The sequence below is a fragment of the Symsagittifera roscoffensis genome, chromosome 9 (assembly GCF_963678635.1).
Source record: "Symsagittifera roscoffensis chromosome 9, txSymRosc1.1, whole genome shotgun sequence".
Classification (NCBI taxonomy): domain Eukaryota; kingdom Metazoa; phylum Xenacoelomorpha; order Acoela; family Convolutidae; genus Symsagittifera; species Symsagittifera roscoffensis.
In genome coordinates this window covers 33,551,471-33,568,635 of record NC_087070.1, presented here as the reverse complement: position 1 = coordinate 33,568,635, position 17,165 = coordinate 33,551,471, and the positions used below count along the sequence as shown (strand labels likewise).

The 17,165-nt window shown below is 38.3% G+C and overlaps 2 protein-coding genes across 8 annotated transcripts in view; one reads left to right on the top strand and one right to left on the bottom strand.

Moving 5' to 3' along the window:
* LOC134854597 (protein Hook homolog 3-like) overlaps nucleotides 1–17,165 on the bottom strand; it is a 377,820-nt gene that overhangs the window by 324,306 nt on the left and 36,349 nt on the right. The gene's annotated exons all lie outside the window — the stretch shown is intronic.
* Nucleotides 1–17,165, top strand: part of LOC134854214 (protein O-glucosyltransferase 3-like) — a 72,481-nt gene that overhangs the window by 31,786 nt on the left and 23,530 nt on the right. For both annotated transcript variants that reach the window (XM_063870381.1, XM_063870380.1), the window contains one exon: nucleotides 16,836–17,003. In XM_063870381.1, coding sequence (XP_063726451.1) covers nucleotides 16,836–17,003 — 168 coding nt within the window. The remainder of the gene's footprint in view (nucleotides 1–16,835; nucleotides 17,004–17,165) is intronic.

Below are 17,165 nucleotides of genomic sequence, written 5' to 3'. Positions count from 1 at the left end.
AAACTAGTCACAAACCATTTTAGTAGTTTGTTTCGAGATTTGAGATTTTGAAACTTACCGATAAGTGAAGCTTGGCATTCTATCCGATTGTGTGGGTAAACAGTGACGATGTGTGGTTCTGCGATTCGTAGAGGAATGAAAAGATTTCTGCGAAACGCTATACTCTGACGGCGGCATTTTGCACTAGAAAATAGTTTTCTAATAAACTAGACATAAAACAATTTAGTTATATATTTTGAAACTTCAGTTTTTGAAACTTACCGATAAGTGAAGGTAGGTATAGTATCCGGTTTTGTGGTCAATGAGTGACGATGTGTGGTTCTGCGAATCGCAGAGGAATGAAAGGGTTTCTGTGAAAAGATATTCTGACGGCGGCATTTTTGCACTAAAAACTATTTTCTATTGAACTAGTCACAAACCTTTGAAGTTATATATTTTGAGATTTTGAAACTTACCGACAAGTGAGGGTTGGCATACTATCCGTTTTTGTGGGTAATGAGTGACGATGTGTGGTTCTGCGATTCGCAGAGGAATGAAAGGCTATCTGTGAAACGCTATACTCTGCGGATGGCGGCATTTTTGCACTAAAAACAATTTTCTAATAAACTAGTCAAAAACCATTTAGTAATATTTTTTGAGATTTGAGATTTTGAAACTTACCGATAAGTGAAGCTTGGCATACTATCGGGTTGTGTGGGTAATGAGTGACAATGTGGGGTTCTGCGATTTGCAGAGGAATGAAAGGCTTTCTGTGAAAGGCTATACTCTGTCGGCAGCATTTTTGCACTAAAACAGTTTTCTAATAAACTAGTCACAAACCATTTTTGTAATGTTTTTCGCAATTTTTGGGTGTTTGAAACTTACCGATAAGTGAAGCTTGGCATACTATCCGATTGTGTGGGTAAACAGTGGCGATGTGTCGTTCTGCGATTTGCAGAGGAATGAAAGGCTATCTGGGAAAGGCTATACTCTGCGGACGGCGGCATTTTTGCACCAAAAACATTTTTCTAATAAACTAGTTACAAACCATTTTAGTAATATTTTTTGAGATTTGAGATTTTGAAACTTACCGATAAGTGAAGCTTGGCATACTATCGGGTTGTGTGGGTAATGAGTGACAATGTGTGGTTCTGCGATTCGCAGAGGAATGAAAGGCTTTCTGTGAAAGGCTATACTCTGACGGCAGCATTTTTGCTCTAAAAACAGTTTTCTAATAAACTAGTCGCAAAACATTTTAATAATATATTTTGAAACTTCAGACTTTGAAACTTACCGATAAGTGAAGGTAGGTATACTATCCAATTTTGTGGGTAATGAGTGACGATGTGTGGTTCTGCGAATCGCAGAGGAATGAAATGGTTTCTTTGAAAAGATATTCTGACGGCGGCATTTTTGCACTAAAAACAATTTTCTAAATAACTAGTCACAAACCTTTGAAGTAATATATTTTGAGATTTTGAAACTTACCGACAAGTGAGGGTTGGCGTACTATCCGATTTTGTGGGTAATGAGTGACGATGTGTGGTTCTGCGATTCGCAGAGGAATAATAGGCTATCTGTGAAAGGCTATACTCTGCGGACGGCGGCATTTTTGCACTAAAAACAATTTTCTAATAAACTAGTCACAAACCATTTTAGTAATATTTTTTGAGATTTGAGATTTTGAAAGTTACCGATAAGTGAAGCTTGGCATACTATCGGGTTGTGTGGGTAATGAGTGACAATGTGGGGTTCTGCGATTTGCAGAGGAATGAAAGGCTTTCTGTGAAAGGCTATACTCTGTCGGCAGCATTTTTGCACTAAAACAGTTTTCTAATAAACTACTCACAAACCATTTTTGTAATGTTTTTCGCAATTTTTGGGTGTTTGAAACTTACCGATAAGTGAAGCTTGGCATACTATCCGATTGTGTGGGTAAACAGTGACGATGTGTCGTTCTGCGATTTGCAGAGGAATGAAAGGCTATCTGGGAAAGGCTATACTCTGCGGACGGCGGCATTTTTGCACCAAAAACATTTTTCTAATAAACTAGTTACAAACCATTTTAGTAATATTTTTTGAGATTTGAGATTTTGAAACTTACCGATAAGTGAAGCTTGGCATACTATCGGGTTGTGTGGGTAATGAGTGACAATGTGTGGTTCTGCGATTCGCAGAGGAATGCAAGGCTTTCTGTGAAAGGCTATACTCTGACGGCAGCATTTTTGCTCTAAAAACAGTTTTCTAATAAACTAGTCGCAAAACATTTTAATAATATATTTTGAAACTTCAGATTTTGAAACTTACCGATAAGTGAAGGTAGGTATACTATCCAATTTTGTGGGTAATGAGTGACGATGTGTGGTTCTGCGAATCGCAGAGGAATGAAATGGTTTCTTTGAAAAGATATTCTGACGGCGGCATTTTTGCACTAAAAACAATTTTCTAAATAACTAGTCACAAACCTTTGAAGTAATATATTTTGAGATTTTGAAACTTACCGACAAGTGAGGGTTGGCGTACTATCCGATTTTGTGGGTAATGAGTGACGATGTGTGGTTCTGCGATTCGCAGAGGAATAATAGGCTATCTGTGAAAGGCTATACTCTGCGGACGGCGGCATTTTTGCACTAAAAACAATTTTCTAATAAACTAGTCACAAACCATTTTAGTAATATTTTTTGAGATTTGAGATTTTGAAAGTTACCGATAAGTGAAGCTTTGCATACTTTCGGGTTGTGTTGGTAATGAGTGACAATGTGTGGTTCTGCGATTTGCAGAGGAATGAAAGGCTTTCTGTGAAAGGCTATACTCTGCCGGCAGCATTTTTGCACTAAAAACAGTTTTCTAATAAACTAGTCACAAATCGTTTTTGTAATATATTTTGAGAATTGAGATTTTAAAACTTACCGATAAGTGAAGGTTGGCATACTATCCATTTGGGTGGGTAAACAGTGACGATGTGTGGTTCTGCGATTCGCAGAGGAATGAAAGGATTTCTGCGAAAGGCTATACTCTGCCGGCAGCATTTTTGCACTAAAAACAGTTTTCTAATAAACTAGTCACAAACCATTCTAGTAATATGTTTCGCAATTTTCGAATGTTTGAAACTTACCGATAAGTGAAGCTTGGCATACTATCCGATTGTGTGGGTAAACAGTGACGATGTGTGGTTCTGCGATTCGCAGAGGAATGAAAGGATTTCTGCGAAGGGCTATACTCTGACGGCGGCATTTTTGCACTAGAAAACAGTTTTCTAATTAACTAGTCACAAATCATTTTAGTAGTATATTTTGAGATTTGAGATTTTGAAACTTACCGATTTGTGAAGGTTGGCATACTAACCGATTGTGTGGGTAATGAGTGACAATGTGTAGTTCTGCGATTCGCAGAGGAATGAAAGGATTTCTGTGAAAGGCTATACTCTGATGACGGTATTTTGCGCTAAAAAACAGTTTTCTAATAAACTAGTCACAAATCATTTTAGTAGTATATTTTGAGATTTGAGATTTTGAAACTTAACGATAAGTGATGGTAGGTATACTATCCGATTTCCGATTGTGTGGGTAATTAGTGACGATGTGTGGTTCTGCGATTCGCAGAGGAATGAAAGGCTTTCTGTGAAAGGTTATACTCTGACGGCAGCATTTTTGCACTAAAAAAAGTTTTCTAAAAAACTAGTCACAAACCATTTTAGTCATATATTTTGAGATTTGAGATTTTGAAACTTAGCGATTAGTGAAGGTAGGTAGGTATACTATCCGATTGTGTGGGTAATGAGTGACGATGTGTGGTTCTGCGATTTGCAGAGAAATGAGACGGCATGTTGGCATGTTGAGTGACGGCAAAAAACAATTTTCCCAAAAACTTGTCAAAAACCATTTTAGTAATATATTTTGAGATTTTCAACCTTCACGATGAGGGTCCGACCCCTCGCTGGGATGACGCAGCGGTTCTGGCGCGTCCTCTGCCCCGGGCCCGGCCTGGCAGATCTGCAGTCGCGGTGACTGACGGCGCTTCTCGTCCGCGACTGCGCCCCCAACCGCTTGCCAAATTATTGGGCATGTCATCATCACTCGAGGAGACCTCTTCGATTCGCCTATTAAAAGCCACAGCGTGCCCGCGACTGCGACCACGACCCCGCACGTAGGAGAGCACAAGAGCGTCCAAGGCAGTGCTCTCCTCCTCGTCACTGCCCGAGAGCAGTTCAAAGTCGGAGACACTCCTCAGTTGCTCCGGTCCGACTCCGAGTCGGAGTCACGGTAGGGCACTGTCTCGATTTTGATCTGGTCTCCTCCCTCCTCATCGCTATCCTTGTCATTTGTATCCTCGTCCGTGTCGGCGGAACTAAACAAAGGTAAAGCATGATCGATTTGGAGGAAGGGTTGAATGTTCTTTTGTGGTTTACATTAGGAAGGTTCATGTTAGTGGTCAAAGGTGGAAAGAAGAGATTGTTCACTTGGCACCGGGTTTAGTTAGTTTAACATGCAATAAACAAGGTCAAAAGCAATAGTTACATGTGCGGCATGAACGAGTAGAAAGGCGGCAAGTCCTGCCGACAGAAGGTTACTTTGGATGAGGCGCATCCTGTAGTTTTCGCCAGCAGACAGAGCACAGCTTGTGCTCCACATCCCCATTGTGTATTTTGTACAGATGCCATCCATCATGACAGCAGATGCGGCACATTTCACTATCGTCTGTCTGCGTTTGTGGTTCACTAGTCGCATTCATCATTTTTCTGAAATTCAGTACTTCAGTTAGTTACTCAGACTGCATTTTAAAAATTAAAAACAAACTGTTTTTAAAATATCAAATAAAAAAATCTAGTCATTTTGTACATTTTCGTTGAAAAAACTGTCCAGATTATATATTTGAATGTGGTACTAGAAAGTCTTCAGGTCCTTTTGACTGATATTTGGGCAGGCAATGCCCCCACTGGCAATTCTCCGCATGACCCGCAATGGTGTTGGAAGCGACTGTTCATATCTTTTTTATTCGCTAGCCTTTCCTTAGTTGTTAAATTAAAATACAAAACTATCAAAAGTTAGCATGAGAAGTTAAACTGAGTTTTTGGGATGAATTAAGCATTTCAGTATAGGGGATGACAAAACTCAACTTTGCAATTAATTGAGTATTTCAGTATATGCGATTAAACTGGGTGCAGTTTTTGGGATACGGAATTAAGTATTTCTGTATTTGGGATGAAATTTGGCCAGAAGTACCTATGTAAATTATTCTGGCAAGGTGGTTATCTAAGGCTTTGTCGTGCGCATTCAGAATTCTCCAGACCTCCTCCAGATCTTCTAATTCTTGCGGCGGGATCGCGTCTCTGGTGCTATAAAAATATCTTTCTCTATTTTCATCTATTTCGACAAAATGTATCAGTTTAATCTTTGATACTAACCACAGATGCACCATAAGCTCATTCAGAGCCAACATCGGAAAAGCAGGGTAGCAGCTGCTGAAGGGCTCTTCGTCTTTCCGCTCATGTCGAAAGCCTCTGGCAGCCGTCAGCAGGTGTCCACGATGAATGAAATTGACACCCAAAGCCACTGACTCTTTGCGTTTCAACCATGTGTATCATGCCAGCTGGCATAACAAGAGCCTGGCGCTCCGTCAGAACAACTTTCTGAGACCCTCCAGCATCACAGCGAGGGTCATCCCCGGGAAATATTGGTTTCCAACCCAGAGATTGCTGCATCAGATATTCCTGGATTGTCTGCTTATTCTTGACCAACGGGGCCATCAAATAAAATATTTTGCAGCCTAAAAGAAAAAAAATAAAGGGAACCCATTTATAAATTTCGTTGAAAATATTGTGCACCAATTTTTGTTTATTCTTTCACTAAAAATTACATCACAGATGTACCTGAGAAATCCTGGTGAAATGGTGTTATTGCACCAGCCTTCGATAACAGCAGGTAGGTTGACTCCTTCGTCGGTACTTCTGTCTTCTCCAATTTCCTTTTATGTACCTGTCCCAACGACACAACCTTGACTGCTTTTGGGACAGACAATTTTGTGGCGGCCGACAAGGAAGCATCAGCATCAATTATATTCCAGAACATTGGCGGCATTGATCGGAACAAAGTTTGAACATCAGCTGGCTTAATTTATTGTATATATTCATAGGATTGAGCACAAATGTGAGGTTAAACTTATTTGAAAACTGGAGTCTTATTAGGAGTCTAATTACTTTACAAACTGATTATCCTTTTCTTCGAGATGTACCGTCTAGCTCTGAGTTCCTCGAGGTATTCCTTCAAAATTTCGTTGTTGAAATTGTCCCCATACATTAGGCTGTCAAACTTGCAACTATCCGCTAGTTGGCTTTTGAACCTTTTTGATGGATTTAGCCGATGGAAGTAACAAAGCTCCTTGTTGGTCAATAAATCAGTCTGACTGGATCCATATGACAAGATCAACCGCAGGCACGCACTGTATTATACTTGAGGCAGGCATGATCTAACAAAATAACCGAAAAAGATGATCGAAATTTAATTATAACGACTTTGAGCTAGTTTTAGGTTCAGATGCTTACATGCGAAGGTCTCTCCCTTAGTTTGCCATGGTCAATTGAAGGTAACATGTCAGTCTGACTGGCACTCGTGCTACAAGAGCTGCCTGAAACCACGGCAAAATTCTGCGGTTTTTCCCGAAGAGCTTTTGCTTTCTGTATCCGCACCAGAGGAGGTCGTACATCTGTTCACAGATCTGCTTCAACCAGACTAAGATGGGTGAAATGGAGCCTGGTAGAGCAAAGGGCGAAACGAACTCTGGTACGAGAGGAACTGGATCTGGCCTCAGACACGGTCCATTCGGTACCTCGGTAAGGGGTACCATCCTAATTGGCGCAGCTGGCACACCGATGGGCAACTTGGCGCACCGATGGGGGACTTCCGAGGTATGTTCATCGATAGTACTTGTCACTTCTGGAGCTGTAACTGTATTACCAACAGTAACTGGAGCGGTGCCGTTGGAGCAGTGCCCTTGTTCAATGATAGTACTTCTGGAAACGAAAAGAAAAATCAAATCAGTCCGAGAAAGGATTAATATTTAGACAGTAAAATTTTTTTTTCACATTATCGATTTTGTTTAAAAAATTGGTATGCGGACTATAATTAGGCTATGACACCGTTAGCTCTCGTTACAAAAGCAAAGAACTCCGTGCAATATAAAATTGATTCATATGTGAGGTGGGTAAAAGGAAAAAGATCCAAAAATTTTAGTGGAATCCGCAAGTTCTTAATCACTATCTATATCAGTTTTTTTTAGAAACCGGGATCTATTATTTTAGAACCTTTGCCACATCAAACAGTGACCTTTGCCCCATTTGTGATAACCTTTAGGATGTGAAAACGGTACCTCAATTGTGAAATGCGAGCCTCAAATTTTATTATGATATACATTTTTTTTTTTAAAAAAACCTCTTTTATGCCACAATAATTGTGATGCACGTTTACTTTGTTGTTTTGAAAACAACCTGCAGAGGCGCGGTTCGATATCTTATCTTCTTGTTTCGGAGCCATATTCTTTACCTCCAGGCCATGAGACCCGTTAGTATTCTATGGTAAACGTTAAGAATCATGATAAACTTACTTTTGCACTCGAAGCCAGTCATATATCGGATTGATCGGTAATGAATAAAGGAAATTCAATTGAAAATAAAACCGAATCAGATCTGAAAATATTTTTAAATTAAACTGATAGGATTAACCGCGGTTTTTCAATAATAAAAAATCAATTCCGCGGTTTTGGATCTTGTTATTTTCTCCCCTCTGTGGTACCTTTGTAGCGACTCGGGTTGCCCACCATAAGGCGCAACCCGGGGAATACCATCCTATTAAGTTATAGATACCTCTAAATTGCCTCCACGAATTTTGTACACTGTTAACTACCCCCCCCCCCCATTTTATAATCCCAAATACTGATTATAGTTCGTTGCTGTTCTGCAAAATTCCAAATACTGATTATAGTTCGTTGCAGTTCTGCTAAATCCCAAATACTGACAAATTCCCAATTACTGACAAAAAGTTGTACAATTGCAGAATGTTTTGTCAGTAATTTGGATTTTGTCAATATTTGGGATTTTGTCAGTATCTGGGATTTTGTCAGTAATTATAATTTTGTCAGTGTTTGGAATTTTGTCAGTAATTGGGATTTTCTCAAGGTTTGGGATTTTTTCAGCATTTGGGATTGTGTCAGTATTTGGGGTTTTTTCAGTAATGCGATTTTGTCAGTATTTGGGATTTTGTCAGTAATTGGGATTTTGTCAGTATCTAGGGTTTTGCCAGTAATTGAGATTTTTCAGTATTTGGGATTTAATCAGTATTGGGATTTGTCAATGTTTGGGATTTGGTAACTGCAAAAAACTTCTCAGTGTATATTGAGTTTTTCTCATTGAGTTAAAATTTGCAATGTAAATTGCAACGAAAGTGGAACGAACTGATCAGTATTTGAGATTGACTTGAACTGCAACAAGAACTATTGCGATTTTGCGAAACTAGAACAAACTATTCGGTTTTTAGGATGGGCAATAGACTGCGCGGCGTCATTGCAAATTATTTTCGGTCAAAATTTGAGATTTTCACTATTTGGGATAGACTGCACGGCGCCATTAAACATTCCTCTCCGTCAAGATTTGAGATTTTACAAACCTCGAATGAACGACTACTTCAGTATTTGGGATGAGAAATAGACTGAACGGCGCCATTAACTCCTGTCAGGTTTGAGATTTTGCAAAACTGAATGGACTATTTCCGTATTTGGGATGAATTGTTAAACTAAACGGCTACACATAAAATTCAGAAACGATGATATAATTAGTGCTTTGTTTTCTGGGAAAATTATTTTAGAAGGTGAAACACTTTTTTCAAGATGGCAAAATGTTGGGCCATATAACAGGAAAAATGAGGAGCGTATAAGAGGGGTTTTGATAATCACGAATTATGACATCTAACACTTGAAAATCCAATTAATCAAACTCAAGAAACGCTAATTAGTGACACTTTTAGTTGACGGCTTAAAAAGTATCGAAATAATTATGACTCCAGTTGGCTATGAAGTCTATCCGCTGGCTTTGAAGCTTAACCCAGGTTATGCTAAGTCGGTTTGGCGAAGTCAAAAATCACAGGAAAAAAGGGTATAACCTAGAACTACAAGGTTTAGTTAAACTGGGTATTTCAAGAATTATTGATCTCCTCCGATTACCATAACCATTTGAGGAGCGTATGATAATCACGGATTTTGAAATCTAACACTTGAAAATCCAATTAAATAAACTCAAGAAACAGTTTGTGCTATTTTAGTTGACGGCTTAAAAAGTATCGAAACAATTATGACGCTATGAAGCTTCATAATTGTTTCGAAAAGTTTGGCCAAATCGGTAAGGCCGAGTTAAAAATGACACCATAATCCACAACTAGTTTTCCATTTAAGCAAATTGGTACTTCCACGGATATAATTAACTTAAGTAACACCCTCTATTCATTCATCACTGCATCTCTTTCAAATTCAGTTTGAAAATCTTCTAAATTCATTCGTTACTGCACCTGAAACAATTTCGACAAACAAAACCGACACGAATATTGACAAAAATTGATACGACACTCCTCGACGTACCGACAAACAAACCGACATACAAAACGACAGTCGAATAACCGAGGTACAAATCGGGACGCAGAAACCGACGCATACGAAACGACATACAATTGAACGACTCGCCCGATACGAAAAACGACTCTTCGATGACTGAGAAAACTATGGATCAACATTTGTGGAATTGCTATTCGATAGCATCAGATAATGATCGAATATCTAGACGCCTAAGGTCTTGACAAATTAGCAGGAAAAGAATTGGCAAACAAATATCGAACAGTGAAAAGAATAGTTTCAGAAATGGTCGATGAAACTACATTGGAAGTTGACGATCTTGTGCGAAAAATAGCAATACCACGGCAACGGAGTCATTCGATTGCAGTAGCAGCAGGCATCGTGCAGAAGTTAATTCTTCTCGTGCAGATGGGTATCAAGGAAATACCGTGGAACGAAAAACGGAGGAACCCAAATACTCACTTTTTAGTGTTATAAACCATCAGAACAGATCGACACCGCCCTTAAAACAGCTAGGAAATTCATCAAGAACCAAGGCATCAACAGAATCAGCAATTTCACAACCATTAGCTCTTCCATCACCCTCAGAACCATCAAGAAATTCAGCAACCGCATCCTTATACAGGCACCATCAGATTCATTTTCTGAAGCATGTGACTCCTCGCAAGACTAACCAGAAGAGAGCACTGGAGAAAATACAAGAATGGCGCACTCCAAAAGGGTCTGAAAGATTTTGGCGCCAAGTTTTGTTTTATGTTCGATGTCATAGAATTAGCCTCCAAGGACTAATGGAAGTAGCTGAAAAAGACTCCCAGAGAATAAAACGCGGAAAAGGTGGTCGCAAAAAGTCTAGATTTACTTTTTTGACCCGTTTTATAATTACTCGCCTATTTAAAAAACTGGGGTCTTCGGAAAATTTGGCTAAGGCGACAAAAACCGGAAACGTTGACAATATTATCAACACTATTCCATCTCGGCTTGAAATTACAGGCTTCAAATCATCCGTTCTTTCTCCTAGACACGTTCGTCGAGCAACCGCCGAAATATTGGTCCACTTTAAAAACTTCTGTAAGCCCGAGAAAACATTTTCTGGATTTCGAAGTGACCTAGTTTCTTGCGTTAAACCACTTGCGTTTCTTTCACTGAAAACCACGGAGCTTCAAGGATTACGCGTGGATATCTGTGGATAAAGCTCTGAGATTGGTGTCGTGGAGGTTACCAGGCTCGCTTTCAGGCTACTCGATGTCAACATTAGTGTACAGTCGACTAGCAGCGTTTTCTGTTTCGCAGGTTAGTCAGTTTTGTTTTGGAAAAATATCTCTCATGATTATTAGTCTTGGCATCAATTATATGTTATATATAGTCAGTGTGCTTAACTTTATTTGCTCTTTAGCTAAATTAGGCACTTTGGCTGCGTTACAGAGAAAAGCCAGTAGGGTATTAGGAGCAAATAGTTAATCATTGTTAATGGAATCCATAGCCAAGGGTTAATCAATTGGAATTCAATTTTATGAATGAGCGTACCCCTTTGATTAATTTTATCATCAAATTCAGAGTACTGTGGAAAAGACAGCAGATACGCTATGGAGCAGAACGTTGGTCCCACCACAGCAGGCGACCAAGAATTGTGTTGGTTGTACAGCCAAACAAATTCCCTAAGACAGCAAAGCTGACCTATAGTGGCGATTCACCATTTTTGTTGCAGCTGGTTTTTGGTGTCTCTAATGAGCAGTCATCTGAAACAGTCTTGTGGCTCATGACAGACTTCCGACCACTAACTTGCGAGCCAGAGACTGGTAAAACAACTGAACTCAATGTGCCATTTCGAAAAAGTTTTCCACGACGTCACTGGTCAGCATCGAAGTCATTTGATGCGTTTGTCTAGATGCCACCCACATGATTACTCCATGTGTGGAAATAGATCTTTGTAAAATGGCACAAAAAACATGCATCCCCACAAAAAAATTGCCATTCAGCGCTTTGAGGAAAATTTGACCAGGCGGGGGGCCAAAAAGCCATTTTTTCTTTTCACCACTGTCTCGATAGGAGGAACAGACAAAGCTGCCAAAGTGGGTGCAATCTTTCTTTCTGGGATCTGTGCGCTGACTGTCATCGCTGACAAGGAATAATTGAAAGAGGCTAGCACAGAAATTGAAGATCTATTTGAAGGAGTATGGAAAAATGAAGTTGTTATTCGCCCCAAGGAAATACAGATACGTACATTAAGTCTGTAAAAGTGCTTCAAGCCATCTACCCGAGTCTCGTCTCAAAAATTCCTGAAATATCCCTCGAGTGCATCAAAGATGCCAGTGAACTTTTGAGAAAGAGTTTGAATGATTGCTCGCAATTACTAAGAGCAAGAGGTGATTTTAACGCTATGGGGTACAAAAAGTGGTATGAAATTTACTATCAAGTTTCAGTGCTTATTTTTGGAGAACAAGGATTGACTCTCTACAAACTAAAATTACTCCTAATGCCACAGCTTGTGGTGAGAAACTTTATACAAAGTCCCTGAGAATATCTGTGCGAAGCTCTAGAAAAATCCAACCACCATGCGAACAAGGTTTTTCAAAGTAGGACAATGCGAGGCGGAGGAAGATTGAATAACCAAGACTCATCAATCCTCGAAATAATTTTTTTTCATTCTGCACTTTCATCAAATCTGGCAAGTGCACACGTAGATTTCTAAACAATGCGGGACTCCTATCCCCTCGTATTTAAATATATGTCAATAAAATCTAGAATATCCGAAAGTTGCCGTCGGTGAAAAGCATCCATCTAGTCTGCTGCCTTCTGTTTTACTATTATATGTGTTGGGTCCTTTCGGATGTACAGCGGCGGCAGTTGCGGGAAAGAAAGCAAAACCGAATCTAGCACCACAAGCTATGGTAGAAAATGGATCCATGATTTAGGAAGTACTCTCCTAACCAAAGACAAGGCTCAAACCATTCTTCGGGGACATTCCAAGACACCTAACTGCTTTCTTCTGCTGAAAGATGACAAAGATTTGGTCAAAGGAACGATGACTGTAGAGGAATGGTTGCAAAACCGAGTAGTCAAAAACGAGTCAACCACTGATTTGGAATCTAGTGATACTGGGCAGTAACCAAACGACAGAGCTGGCAAAAAAACTGTGACCTGCTGCCATCCACTGCCGTAAATTTGCGGATGGTGAGTTCAAGTTTTTGAAGCTAGAATACCTAGTTGACTCTCTTTACTCTGATTCAGTTATTGATCCGACATCTTACCAGCTACTTCCTGGGAGAAATTTTTCAGATATTTAAGTCAATGACAAGCGACCACTTTTGATGGAGCAATGTCAAACTAGCGGTGAAAGTAAGGTTTCTGCAATCATGGCTCTAAGGAAACATAGAGCTGAAAAATCACCGCAGATTCTAAATACTGAACCTCAAGTACCCCCTTCGTGTAGCTGAACAAACTCAGCCCACATAGTACTCAGCTCACAACAGCAAAACCAAACAAAAGATCAATTTCGACGAGTTCAGTGATAAAACGACGTTCAAGTAACCCACGCTAGTGGTATTCCCTACATATCCCGTCGTGAGCCTTTCTTGGGGTTCTTTTGTGGGCTCTAGGACAACAAGCCGACGTGACTTCAAGCCGAATGGACTTCAAGCCGAAATTGAAACTTTAAAAGCACCTCAAATCACTATTTTTTCATTGGCATCTGTTAATAATATCAGCCGGTTTTTGAATTATCCGGCTTGAAGTCCCATACTTTACGTTTCGGCTTGAAGTCCCATCGGCTTGATGTCCGGCAACACTTTCGTGAACCTTAGTTTCATACTTGTACCAATTTCGGGCGACAATGAGTCTGGGTGGCTCCCAGATGATACCCTCAATGATGAATAATTCTCACCTCTGGAAAAGGTGAAGGGGCCCGAGTAGCTGTTTTATATGATCCCACGTAAAATAAATTTGTATTAGAGCGCGACTGTTTTTTTTTATTGATTCCACAAACTTTTAGCGGATTCCGCAGATTGTAAGTGAGATATCCAGCAATAACCAGCTTGAACAATGGCTAGCTAATGCAGAGAATGCAATGTTTGGCCTCGTAATGGCAAACTGTTTGATTCTTCCTCTCGATTAAAATAAAATATGGTCTTTTCTTAATTTTGGCCCAAAACCATTTAGATCTTAAATGAGCCCTCTACTTGAAATTAATTTTGAAGACTTCTTCTCACAGTAATTAAAATCAACCAATTAGATTCAAGCCTCGAGACTCAGCTTCCAAAATATTCAAAGGGCGTCCGGGTCGATGCGCTGGATTTATGCTTCGAATTTGAAAGTCGAGAAGGTGCTGTTTTTTTTTACTTAAAACCCGCGTCTGAGAACTAATTTTAACTCAAGAGCATGGAGTCAAAACATACCCGGTATTGATCGAACAATTTGACCACATAAAAGAAGAAACAACGGAACATTTATTCAGTTTTTGTTCATTCATCTATCTTTAATGAACAGTTTGACATCTTCTTTAATCTTAATGTTAAGCTTTTACTATTTCCCCCTAACTACAAGGGTAAAATTGCTTATGATTCTCGCTTTGAGACGCCTGAATACAGTCTTAATCTAGTCTTATGGCGCTCTCTCATGTGAATTTTTTTGTGAAAGAATTCTTCAGTGTAATTCTGTTCCTGTAATGACTTCACTCGGAAACAATTTATTATGATTATTATTCTGGTTATTATCATTATGATTATTGTTATTATTATCATTATTAATATGAGTATTATCATGTTTATTACTATTATTATGATTATTTTTATTATGATTATTATTATTAGGATTATTTTTATGATTGCTCCGACTTTCGATACGAAAGTAACGGAATATTTGTGCTCGGGGTGGGTTTTTTTCTTCAGACAATTTCGACTTTTTAACTAGCTTTTTTTGACGAGATTTTTTAAGATCACTTGAAAGATATTGGTGTCCTGAGCTTAAATTTGAAAAGATATTTTACCTGTGATCTTTTTTTTGTAAATTTATGGCGGTTTAAAGGTTACCATTTTGGCCAATTTGGGACAATTAACGCGCGATATATTTCGAGCTATTAACGTGTAAGCGGAGATTTTATCCATCTTAGAAATCGTTCCAAATTGGTCGAAGGAAGCTAACTTGTATAATTGATTTGCTTTTAGGAGCTAAATTTATCACTTTGTACTTTATATGGCGTGTGGGGGGATGATTTGCATGAAAAAATTCAAGTTTTAGAAAAAACATTTTTTGATTTTGTTTTTTTTTTGTTCCGACTTTCGATACGAAAGTAAACAAAATTTAGGCTCGGGGTGGGTTTTTTTTTCTTCAGACAAATTTCGACTTTTTAACTAGCCATTTTTGACGGAAATTTTTTATATAATTCGAAAGCCATTGTTGTCCTGAGCTCAAATTTGAAAAGACATTTAACCTGTGATCATTTTTCGTTAGGTTATGAGGGTTTAAAGATTGCCATTTTGGCCATTTTGACCAATTTGGGACAATTAACGCGCGATATAATTCGCGCTATTAACGCGTAAGCGGAGATTTGATCCTTCTTATAAATTGTTCCAAATTGGTTGAACGAAGCTTATTTACCATTATTGAATTGTTACCAGGAACGAAATCTATCTTTTTGTACTTTATATGGCGTGTGGGGTGATGATTATCTTTAAAAATTTCAAATTTTAGAAGAAAAAAAAATTTCATTTTGTTTTATTTCCTTTAATCTTTTATGTTTTAACTGCTGATCCATAAACCTTAAAAGTCAGTCGGAACATTCAGGGCTTCGTCCTGATACGAGCAGTCTTGTTGTTCCGACTTTCGGTACGAAAGTAACGGAATATTTGTGCTCGGATGGGTTTTTTTTTCTTCAGACAAATTTCGACTTTTTAACTAGCCATTTTTGACGGAAATTTTTTTATATAAGTCGAAAGCCATTGTTGTCCTGAGCTCAAAATTGAAAAGATATTTAACCTGTGATCATTTTTCGTTAGGTTATGAGGGTTTAAAGATTGCCATTTTGGCCATTTTGACCAATTTGGGACAATTAACGCGCGATATAATTCGCGCTATTAACGCGTAAGCGGAGATTTGATCCTTCTTATAAATTGTTCCAAATTGGTTGAACGAAGCTTATTTACCAGTATTGAATTGTTACCAGGAATGAAATCTATCTTTTTGTACTTGATATGGCGTGTGGGGGGGTGATTTTCTTTAAAAATTTCAAATTTTAGAAACAAAAAAAAATTTCATTTTGTTTTTTTTTCCTTTAATCTTTTATGTTTTAACTGCTGCTCCATAAACCTTAAACGTCAGTCGGAGCATTCAGGGCTTCGTCCTGATACGAGCAGTCTTGTTGTTCCGACTTTCGGTACGAAAGTAACGGAATATTTGTGCTCGGATGGGCTTTTTTTTTTCTTCAGACAAATTTCGACTTTTTAACTAGCCATTTTTGACGGAATTTGTTTATATCATTCGAAAGGTATTGTTGTCCTGAGCTCAAATTTGAAAAGATATTTCACCTGTGATCATTTTTCGTAAAGTTACGGGGGTTTAAAGATTGCCATTTTGGCCAATTTGGGACAATTAACGCGCGATATATTTCGCGCTATTAACGCGTAAGCGGAGAGTTAATCAGTCTTAGAAATCGTTCCAAATTGGTTGAAAGAAGCCTATTTGTCATAATTGGTTTGCTACAAGGAGCAAATTAGATTCTTTGTACTGTATATGGCGTGTGGGGGGATGGTTTTTATAAAAAATTTTAGAAAATTTTTTTTCATTTTTAAATTTCAATTAATTTTTTAATTTTATTACTGCTCCATAAACCTTAAAAGGCAGTCGGAACATTCAGGGCTTCGCCCTGATACGAGCAGTCTTGTTACATTTAATTTTTATATGTTATTACTGCTCCATAAACGTTAAAAGGCAGTTGGAACATTCAGGGCTTTGCCCTGATACGAGTAGTCTTGTTATTATTATTATGATTATTATGATTATTATGAATATTATGATTATTATGTTTATAATGATTATTATGATTATGATCATTATTATTATGAGTATTATTATGATTATTACTATTATTATTATGATTATTATTAATATTATTATTAATATTATTATGCTTATTATTGTTATTATTATTATAATTATTATTATTATGATTATTATTATGACAATTATGATGATTATTCTTAGGATTATTATTATTAGTATTATTATAATGAACACTTTGTCATCTTTTTCAGACGTACATATCGCGTCAAAAGGGGGCTGCAACTGTTCACGAGGGAATGGAGTTGGTGTCGCAGCCGAATCACGACTGCCAATGCATGCAAGCAGACACAACCAAAGTCAGATCGACAGACAAGCAAGACACCGGCAAAAACGACCATGTTTCAGAAAAACACGTAAAGGTATGAGATGACTGCACAAAACATACAAAAAATGCGTGCAACACGGTAACCAAAAAAGCATCATTTTTTTTAAGTAGCCCCCCGCATTTTTTTTGAGTTAGCCTTAATTTTTCTAAGCGCCCTGGTGACGCCATTCAAACAACTTTTGAGTTTTGGTTTTAG